Source organism: Portunus trituberculatus, chromosome 7 (assembly GCF_017591435.1).
Source record: "Portunus trituberculatus isolate SZX2019 chromosome 7, ASM1759143v1, whole genome shotgun sequence".
Lineage (NCBI taxonomy): Eukaryota > Metazoa > Arthropoda > Malacostraca > Decapoda > Portunidae > Portunus > Portunus trituberculatus.
Window position 1 is genome coordinate 4502416 of NC_059261.1, and position 14128 is coordinate 4516543.

The 14128-nt window shown below is 38.0% G+C and overlaps 2 protein-coding genes across 2 annotated transcripts in view; both read left to right on the plus strand.

Annotated features, from left to right (window-relative positions):
* The first annotated feature begins 297 nt into the window (after window positions 1-297).
* On the plus strand, window positions 298-5470 carry LOC123498624 (nucleoplasmin-like protein ANO39). Its single transcript, XM_045245913.1, has 5 exons — window positions 298-451; window positions 2052-2155; window positions 2749-2883; window positions 3561-3740; window positions 5192-5470. Exons 1-5 carry the CDS (start codon window positions 418-420, stop codon window positions 5213-5215), a joined length of 477 nt encoding a protein of 158 aa, XP_045101848.1. The 5' UTR covers window positions 298-417; the 3' UTR covers window positions 5216-5470.
* Window positions 5471-10825: 5355 nt separating this feature from the next.
* LOC123498627 (N-acetylgalactosaminyltransferase 6-like) overlaps window positions 10826-14128 on the plus strand; it is a 21133-nt gene continuing 17830 nt past the window's right edge. Inside the window, exon 1 of the mRNA XM_045245927.1 lies at window positions 10826-11148. The gene's annotated coding sequence lies outside the window, so the exon portion shown is untranslated. The remainder of the gene's footprint in view (window positions 11149-14128) is intronic.

A 14128-nucleotide genomic window follows, 5' to 3' on the forward strand; every position in this document is an offset into this window, starting at 1 on the left:
GGGGGAAGCTAAGACCTGGATGAAAAAGAGAAACAAAATAGAGAAAAAAATTGAAATGAGAATCTAGATGAAATAAACTGGGGCAATAACTGTAAAAAAAAAAAAAAAAAATAACTTGATCTGAACAAGAAACGCTAGCAACTGAGTCTGAACGGAAAAAACTAAGATTTAAATAAATAAAAAAAAAAAGAGGAAGAGAAAATATAAATAAAACAAACTACAATAAACATCTGAATTTGTGGAGCTATAAATCAGGTCTTGGTCTGGGATAAGGAAGCTAGTCTGAGGTCTGGGTCTGGGTCTGGTGGTCTGGGTCTGGGTCTGGGCGGGAGCGGCACACACACACATTGTTGACACTCCTGCCGCTACACGTGGAGGCAGCACACCGGCTCACCATTCCTCGTGCGTCCTTGCATTATGCGTGGCGGAATGGAACGCTCATATTTCTGGGGTAAGGAGGTCTGGGGAGTACAATGGCGGGGTGTAGGGGGCTGAAAATTCCCTGGGTTGGGTGAAAATAAGGGTTTAAAATCAGCCCACCGGCACATGTGAAAAGGACGCTACTGTGTTTAGCCCGAGTTTTCTGTAGCCAGGTGTGTATTTGGGTTCTCAGGTGTGTGTTAGGGTGTTGCAGGTGTAGGTGTGGGTGTGGTGGCCTCCCCAGCTTAGGGTAAAGGGTGTAGCTGGTGGGGTTAAGGGTGTTTCAAGGGTGCACGTGTGTGTTGAGGTGGTGGTGGTGTGGCTCAGGCAAGTTTGGTTACGCTAGTGGTGTTGAGTCTGGTGTATCTTTGTTTCCTGTGGGGTTTAGTTGATTTTATTTGCTTCCTGTGTGTGTGTGTGTGTTTGGCTACCACGTGAGGCAGTTAGGTTAGGTTAAGTTAAGGTCAGGTGTGGTTTAAGTTGTGGTTAGATTGGGTAGGGTTCAATTAGGTTAGGTTAGGTATGGTTAAGCTAGGTCAGGTTGGGTTAAGTTAGGTTAGGCTAGGCCAGGTCAGGTTGGGTTGGGTTAGGTTAGGCTAGGTCAGGTTGGGTTAGGTTAGGTGTGGCATTGCTTGGTTAGGTTAGGTTAGGGTTGGGTGTAGCTTAGATTAGGATGAAAAAAATGAAAACCGTTGAACTTTTTGACAGCACAAAAATATGAATTCTTTAATGACATATTCTTCTTCCATGTTCTTTTTTTCATGTAAGAGAGGGAAAAATATTAAACAAGGCAGCCTACTTAGATGCCAGTTCCCGTGCAGGTGTTCATTCTTCCCTTGTATTCCTTAGTGATACAGACTCTCACTTCCTTCATGTTCTTTAGTGATGGTGTTTGTTCTTCCTTGTGTTCCATAATCCTGAATGACTCTTGCTGTTGTTCTTCCATTGTCTTCCTTAGTGATGCAGATTTTTGCTCGCCTTCCTTGTTCTTTTAGTGAGGCAGGTGTTTGTTCATCCTTTGTGTTCCTCAGTGATGCATATTCTGTTTGTTTCTTAATGATGCATGCTGTTCTTCCCCTTGTCTTCCTTATTAATGCAGATAACTCACTCTTCCTTCATGTTCTTTAGTGATGCAGGTATTCATTCTTTCCTTGTGTTCTTTACTGACAAATATTTGTTCTTCCTTCATGTTCTTCAGTGATGCAGGTGTTTGTTCTTCTCTCATGTTCCTTAGTGACACATATTCCATCTGTGTTCTTTAGTGATGCAGTTATGTACTTGTTTTCCATCCTTGTTCCTTAGTGATGGAGATATGCGTTCTTCATTGTTCTTTTAGTAACAGGTGTTTGTTCATCCTTTGTGTTCCATAGTGATGCATATTCTATCCATGTTCCTTCGTGATGTTCTTTCCTTGTATTCCTTAGTTTCTAGTTTTTTTTTTTTTTTTCTATCTTTTTTTATGGAATAGGTGAAGCTGTCCAAAGGCAACAAAAAAATAAGAAAAGAAAAGGCTCACATGATTGGCAGTTCCCTAAATGATGAAGAGAATTATTCCTTCCTTCATGTTCCTTAGTGATGCAGGTACTCCTCCTCTCCTTGTGTTCCCTAGTGACGTGTGTGTTTCCCTCCAGGTATTACTCTTGATGCAGCTCACAAGGAACAGAAGTGGGAGGGAACGGCCACTGAGAACACCGTCGACTGCACCGTCACCACACACACCCTCTCCGTCAGGCAGGTCAGTGGTGGTGGTAGTAGTAGTAGTAGTAGTTGGTCATTGGTTACAGATTCATTGAAGGAAGGGTCTTTGGAGGTCAGAAGATTAATGGCCCAAAGTTTTCACTATTTTAATCCCTTCAGTACTGGGACACATTTTTACCCTGAGATTTGTGTATGATTAAGCAATTTTGTTTACATTTTGAAGGGTCTTTGGAGGTCAGAAGATTAATGGCCAGAGTATTCACTATTTTAATCCCCCACATGAGTTTCTAAAGCTGTATAGAATCGATAAATAGTAACCAGAATGAATAGGGAAATACATCATATTTCTGAAGAGATTAATGGCCCACAGTCTTCACTATTTTAATCTACACATGAGTTTCTGAAGCTGTATAAAATCACCAAATAGTCACCAGAATGAATATGGAAATGCATCACAGTCCTGAAGAGATTAGTAGCCACAGTCTTCACTATTTTAATCCCTCACATGAGTTTCTAAAGCTGTATAGAATCACCAAATAGTCACCAGAGTGAATAAGGAAATGCGTCATGGTACTGAAGGCATTAGCACCAGTTATGTCCACAGTCTTCACCTTTGCCTGTGTCCCTTAGGTGGTGCTGGGTCCTGACGCCAAGGAGGGAGAGGCCAATGTGGTGGAGCTGGAGGTGATGGGCTTCAACGACAAGAAACAGAGAATCCCCATCTATGTCTCAAAAGTGGGCGGTTCTTATGTCTCCAGCGTTGAGGTGAGACACAGAGAGAAGGGGAAGGAAGGACAGTAAGGATGGAAGGAAGAAGGAAAGAGAGAGAGTGTGGTACTGTTTGTGTGTGTGTGTGAGAGAGAGAGAGAGAGAGAGAGAAAGCGAGATGAGATGAGAATGTGTTTTTAATCTTTCAGTTTATGTGTGTGAGAGAGAGAGAGAGAATGGGAATGCTTTTTTTTTTTTTTTTTTTTTTTTTTTTTTCCAATTGTGAAGAAAAGATGGATTTTTTTATTTATTTATTTATTTTTTTTTTTTTTTTTTTCTCCAAGCTAGTGTGTGTGTGTGTGTGTGTGTGTGTGTGTATGAGAGAGAAAGAGAGATGAGGGGTTAAGTGTTTTGCAATATTATGTGTTTACCAGAGTGCAGTGGAAGTTGTTATAGTTTTCAAGGCTGTTTTTGTAATGGGGTTTGTTTTGGTGTGTGTGTGTAAGAGAGAGAGAGAGAGAGAGAGATTGTTGCTACTTCTGCTTTCCTAAATATTTAATCTTCAGTTCAATAAACAGTGCTCTTTATTCATCCTAACACCACCTCTCTCTCTCTCTCTCTCTCTCTCTCTCTCTCTCTCTCTCTCTCTCTCTCTCTCTCTCTCTCTCTCTCTCTCTCTCTCTCTCTCTCTCTCTCTCCACCCACCATCCCCTCTGACTTCACCTCTTCCCCAGGTACTAGTGGAAGACCAGGCAGCTACGTTCCACCTCACCAAGGGCTCTGGGCCGGTGTACCTCAGCGGAACACACCAGACTGAGACTAATGTGATCGGGGAGGATGACATAGAGGAGCTGGGCGATGAGGATGTGGAGGAGGAGGAGGAGGATGAGGATGAGGTGGTGGAGGACTCGCCTGTAAGTATGTGTGTGGTTGGTGGTGTGGGTTGTGGTGTGTAATTCTGGTTATCTTAGTTTATTTTGGGTTTTTAGTGGTGTCTATGTGGTTTTGTGGTGTTAAATTGTGTTTTTATAGATTTTTGTGCATTTTTTGTGGTACACGTCTTAATTTTGTTGTTTTGACGGGGTTTAGTTATCTATTTCGTTTATTTACCCACTTCAGTACTGGGATGCATTTTTACCATGAGTTATAGGTGTGATTAGACCATTTTATTAACATTAGCAAGAGTGTAGAGGTCAGAAGATTAATGGCCACAGTCTTCACTTTTCTAATCCCCACGTAAGTTTCTGAAGCTGTATAAAATCACCAAATAGTAACCAGAATGAATATGGAAAAGTGTCATGGTACTGAAGGGGGTAAATTATGTTGGTGTTTATATTTTGTAAGGAGGATTGCCATTTAAGTTTCATGTCAATAAAATCGTCTTATTAAACTCAAGGTAGAAATGCATCTCAGTACTGAAGGGGTTAATAAGAAAAAAGATTAGTGAAAGCTGTAACCATTTTCCATAAGGACGTTAATGATCTCTTGCCTTTGAGAATGATGCCGTAAACTTGTTTCCATTGACTTTGAAAATAATTGATGATCTTAAGTAATATTTAGGTGAGGTTAAGTTGAGGTGGGTTGGGTTAATTTAAATGCACAAGTTGAAAATGTTACAGTCTCTTGCCTTTAAAGATAATGCCATGAACTTATTTCCATTGACTTTGAAAATAATTGATAGTCTTAAGTTATGTTTAGGTTAGGTTCAAGTTGGGTTAATTTAAATACACAAGTTGAAAATATTACAGTCTTTAGTTTGGCAAAGTTATGTCTTGCTTTTTTATTTGGGTAAAGTTAGGTTAGGTTAGGTTAATTTAAATGCACAAGTTAAAAATAGTCTTAAGTTTGATTAGGTTAGGTTTGCTTTTTATTAGGGTTAAGTTAGGTTAGGTAAAGGTCAGTTGTTGGATTGGATTAATTTAGATATAATACACAGGCTGAAAATATTAATCTTAAGTTTGGTTAGGTTATTTATTTATTTATTTATTTATTTACTTATTTATTTATTTATTTTTATTTATCTGATTTTTTTAAGGGGTTAAGATTGGTGAGGTTAGGTTAGGTAGGGCTGATTTGGGGTGAGATTGGTTCAGGTTAGGTTAGGTTATGTTAGACAATATGCAGGTTAGGTTAGGTTAGGTTTGGTTAGTCAATACACAGGTTGAAAAAGGATAGGTAGTTGTAAGCATATTAATAGACAGGACAGGAAATTAATCTCTCTCTCTCTCTCTCTCTCTCTCTCTCTCTCTCATTCTCTCATTCTCTCAAGGAAAAAAATGTAGAAGAAAAGAAATAATGATAAGAAAAGAAAAACTAAGAAAAGAAAATGAATAATAACTAATTCTCTCTCTCTCTCTCTCTACAGCCAAAGAAGAAGGCAAAGAAGTAGAAGTGTTCCCAAAGGTCACACACGCGTACAGACACACAAACAAACGCACACCCACAAACACACACACACCAGCTGAACTTCACATCATTGCCACATTTTTCTATTTGAACCACTGATGATGATGATAATGATGTCAACAAGCCAGCCTTCCCTCATGTCTTGATGGATGGATCTCTCTCTCTCTCTCTCTCTCTCTCTCTCTCTCTCTCTCTCTCTCTCTCTCTCTCTCTCTCTCTCTCTCTCTCTCTCTCTCTCATTCTTATTTTTCCTTTTCTTTCAATTTTTCTCTCCTTTTTTTCTTATTTAATGTTTTCCTTCCTTCCTCTTGTTTTTTTTCTCTTTTCCTTCTCCTTTTCCTCTTAATTTCTCTATACATGTGCTTTTATTTTTCATGTTTTGTCCTCCTCCTCCTCATCCTCATCCTTTTCTTTATCCTTCCTTCCTTCTTTCCTTTTGCTATTATCTCCTCTTCTTTTTCCTTCTTTTTTTCTATTAATTTCTCTATCTTTTCCTCCTTTTTCTTTATTAATTTCTCTTCTACCTTCCTCCTGTTCTCTTTTTTTTTTTTTTCTACATTTATTTCTTTTTCTATTATTTTCCCTTCCTTATTTTCCTCCCCTTTCTACATTAATTTATCTTCTTTCCTCCTCCTCCTCCTCCTCCTCCTCCTCCTCCTCCTCCTCCTCCTCTTCCTCTTCCTCCTCCTCCAGACATTTTGAGTAGGAAGCAAGTGATTGGTTGGACCGTTCTAGTCACCAGCCAATCCCGCAGCAGCAGCAGCAGTGACCCCAAGCCTTGTGTCCCGTTTTCTATGAAGTGGTCAAACTATTTTATTATCCATTCAATTTAGGGTTTCTGTGTTTTTAACATTTAATTAAAGAGAATAAGAAATGGATGAGTGTTTTTTATTTTTCTTCAACTATCCAGTATACTAACTTGTCTGTCCCTTGAATGAATTGGAATATTGATTGTATATTTATTTATTTTTTTATTTTTTTATTTTTTTTATTTATCTTTATTTATTTAAGTGGTAAAATGTGGGTGTTTTATTTTTTTTTCTTATTTTTTTGGAATATTTTAGCTTATTTCTTTACTTTTCTCATGTGCTAAGTTATGAAGGTCACTGCGATGGTTAATGTAATTTTCCTATACGTAATCTTGCTTTATTGTTTTGCTGCTGATAAATACCTAGATTAATTTTTTTATTATAAAAATCTGACTATGTGGTTTAGAAAGAAAATTAAGAGTGACATTTTATAACTTGAAAATTACCTACGGATTTTTTTTTCATTATTATTATTATTATTATTACTATTATTTTTGTGCACTAATGATTCATAACTTGCCAACTTTTTTTATTTTCACTTTTTTTTTTTTTTTTGCCTTTTCTATGTATTATGAAAAAAAATAGATAGTAATACTAGCAACAAGGTAAAAATAAGTAATGGGAGGGAGGTTTCAAGACAGTTATCCCATTCTTTTGGCTAACTCGAACGCACTTGCTTGGGGACTGGCATCTACCTAATTGGGCTCTCTCTCTCTCTCTCTCTCTCTCTCTCTCTCTCTCTCTCTCTCTCTCTATTTTGTTTTTTCCTTAGCTCCCATCGATCCTCTTACCAAAAAAAAAATAATAGGATGCTCAGTCCAGACACCGCTTACACTGCCAGACCCCCGTCAATATTCAAAATGCCGCCAACTCCTAATTTTTTAACACATCCCTTGAAATACTTACTTATTGTCTACTTCTGGGGCATTGATGTACATGTATACCCTGTGAAATGCGCCAGGGCAGGCTTAGATATGGATATGAATAAAGGAAAAAGATGGGGGGGGGGGGCTAGTGAGGTAGTAATGCCAGAAATCGATATATTATTCTTTTTATTATTTCTTTTGCTTCTCATACTCCTCCTGAGGTATATACTGGGGAGAAGTGTGTTTTTATTCTTTTCCTTCCTATTATACCGCCTGCTTCCTCCTTCCCTTTGTTTTCAGCAGGTGTTTTCAGGAAAGAAGGAAGGAAAAGTGCAAAACGTTTCTCTCTCTCTCTCTCTCTAATATTTTTGTAGATTTCTCTCTCGTTCCCGGTATGATATTGTTGCTACTTAGCCGTTATCAGATTAAAATGTACAGTAAAAGAATATAACTTTACTGGCATTCACTGGTTACTTGTATTTTCGCATATTGTCTTCGTTTCTGTTATGATTTTGTTGCCTAATGAAAGTTCGCGGATAACATGACACATTAACATTATATACTTCCATTCGCTAAGTAGTTTATAATGTTTCCGTATTTTTTTTTTTCTCGTTTCCTTTATGGCACCATTGCTAAAGTAGTTCTCAAATTGCATTGTATCATTATTATACTGGAGTTTTAATATTCAAATTTGTTCCGGCAAAACAATCTGAAATCTTAGCAGTTGGCGCCAAAACCATCTCTCGTGCCGCCCCCGTCAGGCTGTCACTGTGTTGACTTTACTGAGTGGCGCGGTGCTGGCAGGACGTGGTGGTGGTGGTGGTGAGAGGCAGTGAGTGGAGACGAAAATGATAATAACAGCAATGATAACGTAAAAGAATGTTTGTGACTTCTCAGTAAGCAAAAGTTGACTATTTATGCATTATTGAAGGTACAAGGCATGGTGTGTGGGGGTGGAGGTGGGTGTGGGTGCCTGCTGATGCCACGGACACCCGCCAATTAAGCCACTAAGGACAGTCCTCGTCAAACGTAAGTAATATTTCACCGTCCCATCTCATTATTACCTTTTCCAACATGACCTTCCCAACCACCAGGACAAACATATCGGTGAATTAACACCTGCAGGAAGTTAAGCAAAGGGGTGTCTTAAGCAGTGCCCATCTCTCAGCCAATATCTCCTTTATTTGCCACTTACTATAAGCCAGACATGTCACGAAGTGGAGGTGCATGCCAAATCTTTCATATCAGCTGTTGAGATGCATCCATATTGCCAGCTTTGTGTGTCAGGAAGGCTCAGTGAGGTGAAATAGGTGGCGGCCAACGGGGAACTCTTCTTGGCGGCCACCTTGATGACGTCATCGGCAGCTCCCAGCCTGCCCTGCCTCCCAGTACTATTTCTATTTTTTCTCAGCTCGCTTATTTCGCCTCACAAATAAGTTTTGATGCTTTCTACATATGTTTAGGAGTGTTTGAAGTGTGTTCCGTGCTTGTGTTGCTTGAAATACGGTGATCTAGCGGGTGTTTAGGGCTAAGATGAGAGCCCAGTTTCCTTTGCAAATTTTCTAACTACGTATCATTGATTTTTTATTTCAAGCAGTAATGAAATGTTTGCGTTTTCAAAAAATCGTTTATGATGGTTAAAGTGTGTTTTACTCCTCATAAGCCACATGTGTGGACTTTAAGAGTGATTTATAGTGCCGTTAAAGTGTGTAAATGTGACAATTTACGAGACAATTATTTTTTTATTTTAAGTTGTTGCCAAGTTTTGATACGCTGTGGAAGTAATTCATATTTTGAAAAAGTGTTATTGATTGTGATGAATAAGATTGGTGGGCTTTAAAGTTGTGTTTAAGCATGTCGATATTATAACACTTTTATTTACGGTATTTTTAAAATATTTCTATTATTGCCCAACCCGGCAACATTTTTATATTTTAGGAATTAGTTTTGATTGGTGACAAGTCAGAATTTATGTAGCATTCATGTCCAGCTGCCTTTTTGAGAATCGTCATTTTCAAAATGGTTTGCGTAACGTATATTTGTGACGTCATCAACGGGGGGCTCCCACCGGCTGGACCCAGACCCAGACCTGGATCCCTCCATCCCTCCCTCCTTCCTCTTTCCTGCATTGTGTGTGTGTGTGTGTGTATGTTGCCTTATCTATCATTGTTCATATGAATATCCAGTGTGTGTGTGTGTGTGTGTGTGTGTGTGTGTTTCCTGTGTCTATTATTGTATAAATTGAGATGCAGTGTGTGTAATTCACCTCGGTCTTCTGCTGGTCACCCAGCCAGTCTTCCCCATTACGGAGCGAGCTCAGAGCTCATAGAGCGATCTTCGGGTGGGACTGAGACCACAACACACTCCACACACCGGGACAGCGAGGCCACAACCACTCCAGTTACATCCCGTATCTATTTACGTATAGATGAACACACCCCACACATTAACACCCAAGCCCATTTGCCTCGCCGCGCCGGGATTCGAACCCGGCCCTGTGTGTGTGTGTGTGTGTGTGTGTGTTCAAGTCCAAGTAGTTGTGCTCCCACACAACAGCCACCCACGCACGCGCCAAGCAGATATATACCGGCACACCCAGCTACCCGCTTCATTCCTTTCCTGAAGATGGTCTATGAAGGCTGAAAGGTACCTCGAAAGAACAAAAAACAACAAACACCCCAGCTGATTAAGAAAAAGAATGGACATAGGAAATCTATTACGATTCCTCGACGAGAACACTCGCTCACTAGCAAGAAGTATTGAAAAGACTTCCTATAAAATCAACAATGCAGTTACCGCTGTAGACTTTAACAAAACCTGTATACAGAATGGCCTACTACCAAACTATATATATATATATATATATATATATATATATATATATATATATATATATATATATATATATATATATATATATATATATATATATATATATATATATATATATATATATATATATATATATATATATATATATATATATATATATATATATACCAATACATATCCTATGGTAAGGTCTGCAGTGAAAACTCGTTCAGCAGACCTAAGTACTAAATAAGGTAAAAAAAATCTACTTCATCCATGCGGAACTTTTGTGTGTGTGTGTGTGTGTGTGTGTGTGTGTGTGTGTGTGTCCCTTTCTTCCTTTAACGCAACTTGTGTACTCAACATTTATTTTTCTGAGTAATGATTCAATATCGCAGTATAGTGAAGGGTACAAATGACGTAAATATGTACAACACTTGTGAATGCATGTGAAATAATGATGAGTTGGCATGTATTCCTGGTGACTGTGGGAAGTGGTGACTTGACCTGACACAGTGACATGCATCCCCGGGAGAGGTCACAGGTCACGGCACGTATAAACACTTACTGATAAGTAAAAAGCCACTCGAAGTAAAGATTAATGTCAAAGTTGCTTCTAACTCGTAAAATGTCTTCAAGGTGTGTGTGTGTATATATATATATATATATATATATATATATATATATATATATATATATATATATATATATATATATATATATATATATATATATATATATATATATATACTGCATTCACGGGCGCCTGCTGGTGTGAGTGTTAACATCTGCTGTGACAGTTGTGAGGTCTATAGCGAGGAAAGAGTGTCCGGGCTATCTATTTGCATTATATCTTGTACTTTTTACCTTATTCCTTTACTCATAAAAAAAAGAACTAAGAGAAAACGACTAAAACAGCAATAATAGGGGATGGAACGGGTAGGAAGGAGCGAGAGAGACGGGAAGGAGTGAGCGGGATATCTATTTGCATTGTATCTTGTAATTTTCATCTTATTCTTACTTATTAAAGAAATTAAATAGAAAAGAGTAAACGAATCTAAGCAACAGTTGCTGGGGTGGGTTGAGAGAGAGAGAGAGAGAGACCACCACCACCATCGCCACACGTAAACACAATATTGCCAACACTCACCAAATGACAAAGTAAAGGACTAGTGAGGCTTGCCCTAGACACGCCCCTTGTGCCAGAACCCTCCTGTGCCTTCACCCTTGCCTTTAATCCTTCCAGGGCACTACAGGCATATAATTCTTGTATAGAGCTTGACAATTAAAAGAGATGGGATACTCTGCGAAGTGACAGGTGCGGCAGCCAGCTCGACCCCCCCTCTCTCTCTCTCTCTCTCTCTCTCTCACCTGTCCTCACCTTGCCACTTGTTATATGGCATTTCCCGGCTGACGTGGGCGGTGTATAGGTGAGTGCCGTGTGTAGTGTCCTTGTGGGGGTTTAAAATGTTTTGTTAGAGGGGAATTGATGTGTTGGTGTGTGTGTCTGGGTGAAGGGTGTGTGTATTCGTGCGTTCATGTGCCTTAGCGGGTCAGATCAGGTCAGCTTAGGGGTACTGGGGTGGTAGGAAAATGTTTGTTAATAGTACACGTCATTTAATTTGCTCTATTTCAATTTTGGTAACCTGGACCATAATCAAACCTATTCTAATGTAATCAAACCTGACTTTTATTCTAGACTAACTCTTAACACTTTCAGTGCTATGATGCGTATCCTTATTCATGCTGCTTACTGTTTGGTGACTTTAAACAGCTTCAGATACTTACGTGGGGGATTAAAATATTGAGGACTCCAGCCATTAATCTTCTGACCTCTTTAGACCCTTCCTAATGTAGGTAATGCTGTCTAATCATACCCAAAACTCATGGTAAAAATGTGTTCCAGTACTGAAGGGGTTAAAACATTGCAACTTAATTTTTCCTAACTTACCACTCCTAAGTTACCTGCATCTCTTACCCTAATGGATCAAACCTAACTTAACCAAACTTGCCTTAACCTCTCCCAAGCTAATCTGCCGTAATCAAACCTAATCTAAGTTACCTAACCTAACATATCTATCTTCTCTGACCCTAGCTTAACCTTAACCTAGCCTAACATAACCCAAGTTGTTATTTCAGATTTGTGCTTATTTTCCCTTTTATTTATTTATTTTGTTATTTTTCCCTGGTAATCATGGTTCCCTTTCTATAGATTCAGGGCCCCATTTTCCATTTCCCATTTGTTGCCTCTTTTTGCACAAGAGGCATTTGTACATGTATATATCCTGTCTTCTTTCCTGTAGTCAAAATTGATAATCTTTTTTCTAATTTTTTTCTTATTTTTTTTTATCTATTTATTTTTTCTCTCTCCTTAGAATGGATAGGAAAGTGAGAGGAAAGTGTGTAGCCATAAGTGTGAAGTATTTCCACATATGCATAATACACTTCATATCCTGTCAACTTCTTCCTTTAGTCAAAATTGAGAAAGGAAAGTGTTGAGGTTGTTTTGCCGTAACAGTGACTTCATTGTACATGTGTGTGTAGTCAAAATTAGCACACTTCACATGAAAAGTTGAAAAGAAATAGAGGAAAGAGATGGATGAGATGAAAAGTAGAAAAGAAATAGAGGAAATATAGATGGATGAGATGAAAAGTAGAAATGAAATAGAGGAAATAAAGATGGATGAGATGAAGAGTAGAGAAAGTAGAGGAAACAGATGGATGAGATGAAAAGCAAAAACGAAATGGAGAAATAGAGATGGATGAGATGAAAAGGAAGAAAAAGATGGGATGAAAATAAAAAAAAAAGTAGAGGAAAAAGATGGATGGGATGAAAAGTAGAAAAGATGAATGAGGTTATGAAAAGTAAGAAAGAAATAGAGAAATAAAAATAGATGAGATTATTAAGAGTAAGGTTAATAATGAAGTGAAGAAAGAAATAAAGTAAAAAAAAAAAAGATGAAAAAGATTATGAAAAGCAACATTGATTATACGAGGAAAGAAACAAGGAAGGAGATTAGAGAGAAAAAGATAGATAAAATGATGAAGAGTAATATTAATCACAGGAGGGAAGAAGAAGAAGAAGAGAAGAAAGATAAATAAGAGAATTAAAAGAAATGTAAATTGTGGGACGGGGAAGAAACAAAAATAAATAAAAGAAATTAGAAAGAAAAAAAAAAGGATGAACAAGATTACAAAAACTGATAAAAGTCACAAAATAGAAAGGATAAGAACTATGTAACTGAAATATGAATTGTGGGAGGAGAAGAAAGCACAAATAAAGAAAAGAAATTGAAAAAGAAAAAAAAAAAAAGATGAACATGATTACAAAAACTAAAAGATAGAAATAATAAAAAAAACTACATAACTACTACTACTACTACTACTACTACTAAAAATATGAAAATGATAGTAATAATAAATCAGTAAGGTATATATATCAAGCACAATTTCCCTGCACATAGATGTATAGCAATTTAAACACTAAAGCCTTCGTAACACACACCTTCAATCCTCTTACCACCACCTCTCCTGCACCACACCTGTAACAACACCCACACCTGTTTCTCCTTATCACTAACATCCTTGTCGGCCAGCCAGATGAACACTTGTATGATATGTGTGTGTGTGTGTGTGTGTGTGTGTGAGTGATTTAACGAGTTGTATTTGCCACATATGCATGGTTGTCTCTCTCTCTCTCTCTCTCTCTCTCTCTCTCTCTCTCTCTCTCTCTCTCTCTCTCTCTCTCTCTCTCTCTCTCTCTCTCTCTCTCTCTCTCTCTCTCTCTCTCTCTGTGTGTCTCTTTCTCTATCTATCTATCTATCTATCTATCTATCTATCCATCCATCCATCCATCCATCTATTTATCTTTCTCTCTCTTCTCTCTCTCTCTCTCTCTCTCTCTCTCTCTCTCTCTCTCTCTCTCTCTCTCTCTCTCTCTCTCTCTCTCTCATCCATCCTATTTTTCTGCATTTTTTTTTTTTTTTTTTTTTTTAGTGTATGATATGTTAGGAAAGGTTAGGTCAGGTCAGGTCAGGTTAGTTTAGGTCAGGTTATGCTATGTTAGATTAGGTCAAAATTAATTATGTTAGGTTTGGTCAAATATTGTTGTTATCTTAGGTTAGGCCAGTTAAGGTTAGGTTAGGTTAGATTATCACATTATATTTGGTTAGTATATATTATTTTATGCTATGTTAGATTAGATTAAGTCAGATTATGTTATAGATTAAATGTTTCTTTTTTTTTATGGAGGAGGGAAGCCAGCCAAGGGCAACAAAATATTTAAAAAAAGAAAGGTCCACTGTTTAGTTTAGATTGTTTTATTTTCTTATATATTTTTCCAAGTTATGGCCTGCAACACCAGTAGGCAGCCTTGGAGAGTATGGGAAGTGCTGTCCAGCCTCCACCCGT

What these genes read in the sequence shown, in the direction of transcription:
- LOC123498624 (XM_045245913.1), top strand. Translation starts at nt 418, where the DNA reads ATGCGTGGCGGAATGGAACGCTCATATTTCTGGG. An exon ending in GGAACGCTCATATTTCTGGG is followed by an intron (nt 452 to 2,051) that starts GTAAGGAGGTCT and finishes GTTTCCCTCCAG; the next exon opens with GTATTACTCTTGATGCAGCT. An exon ending in AGGTGGTGGAGGACTCGCCT is followed by an intron (nt 3,741 to 5,191) that starts GTAAGTATGTGT and finishes CTCTCTCTACAG; the next exon opens with CCAAAGAAGAAGGCAAAGAA.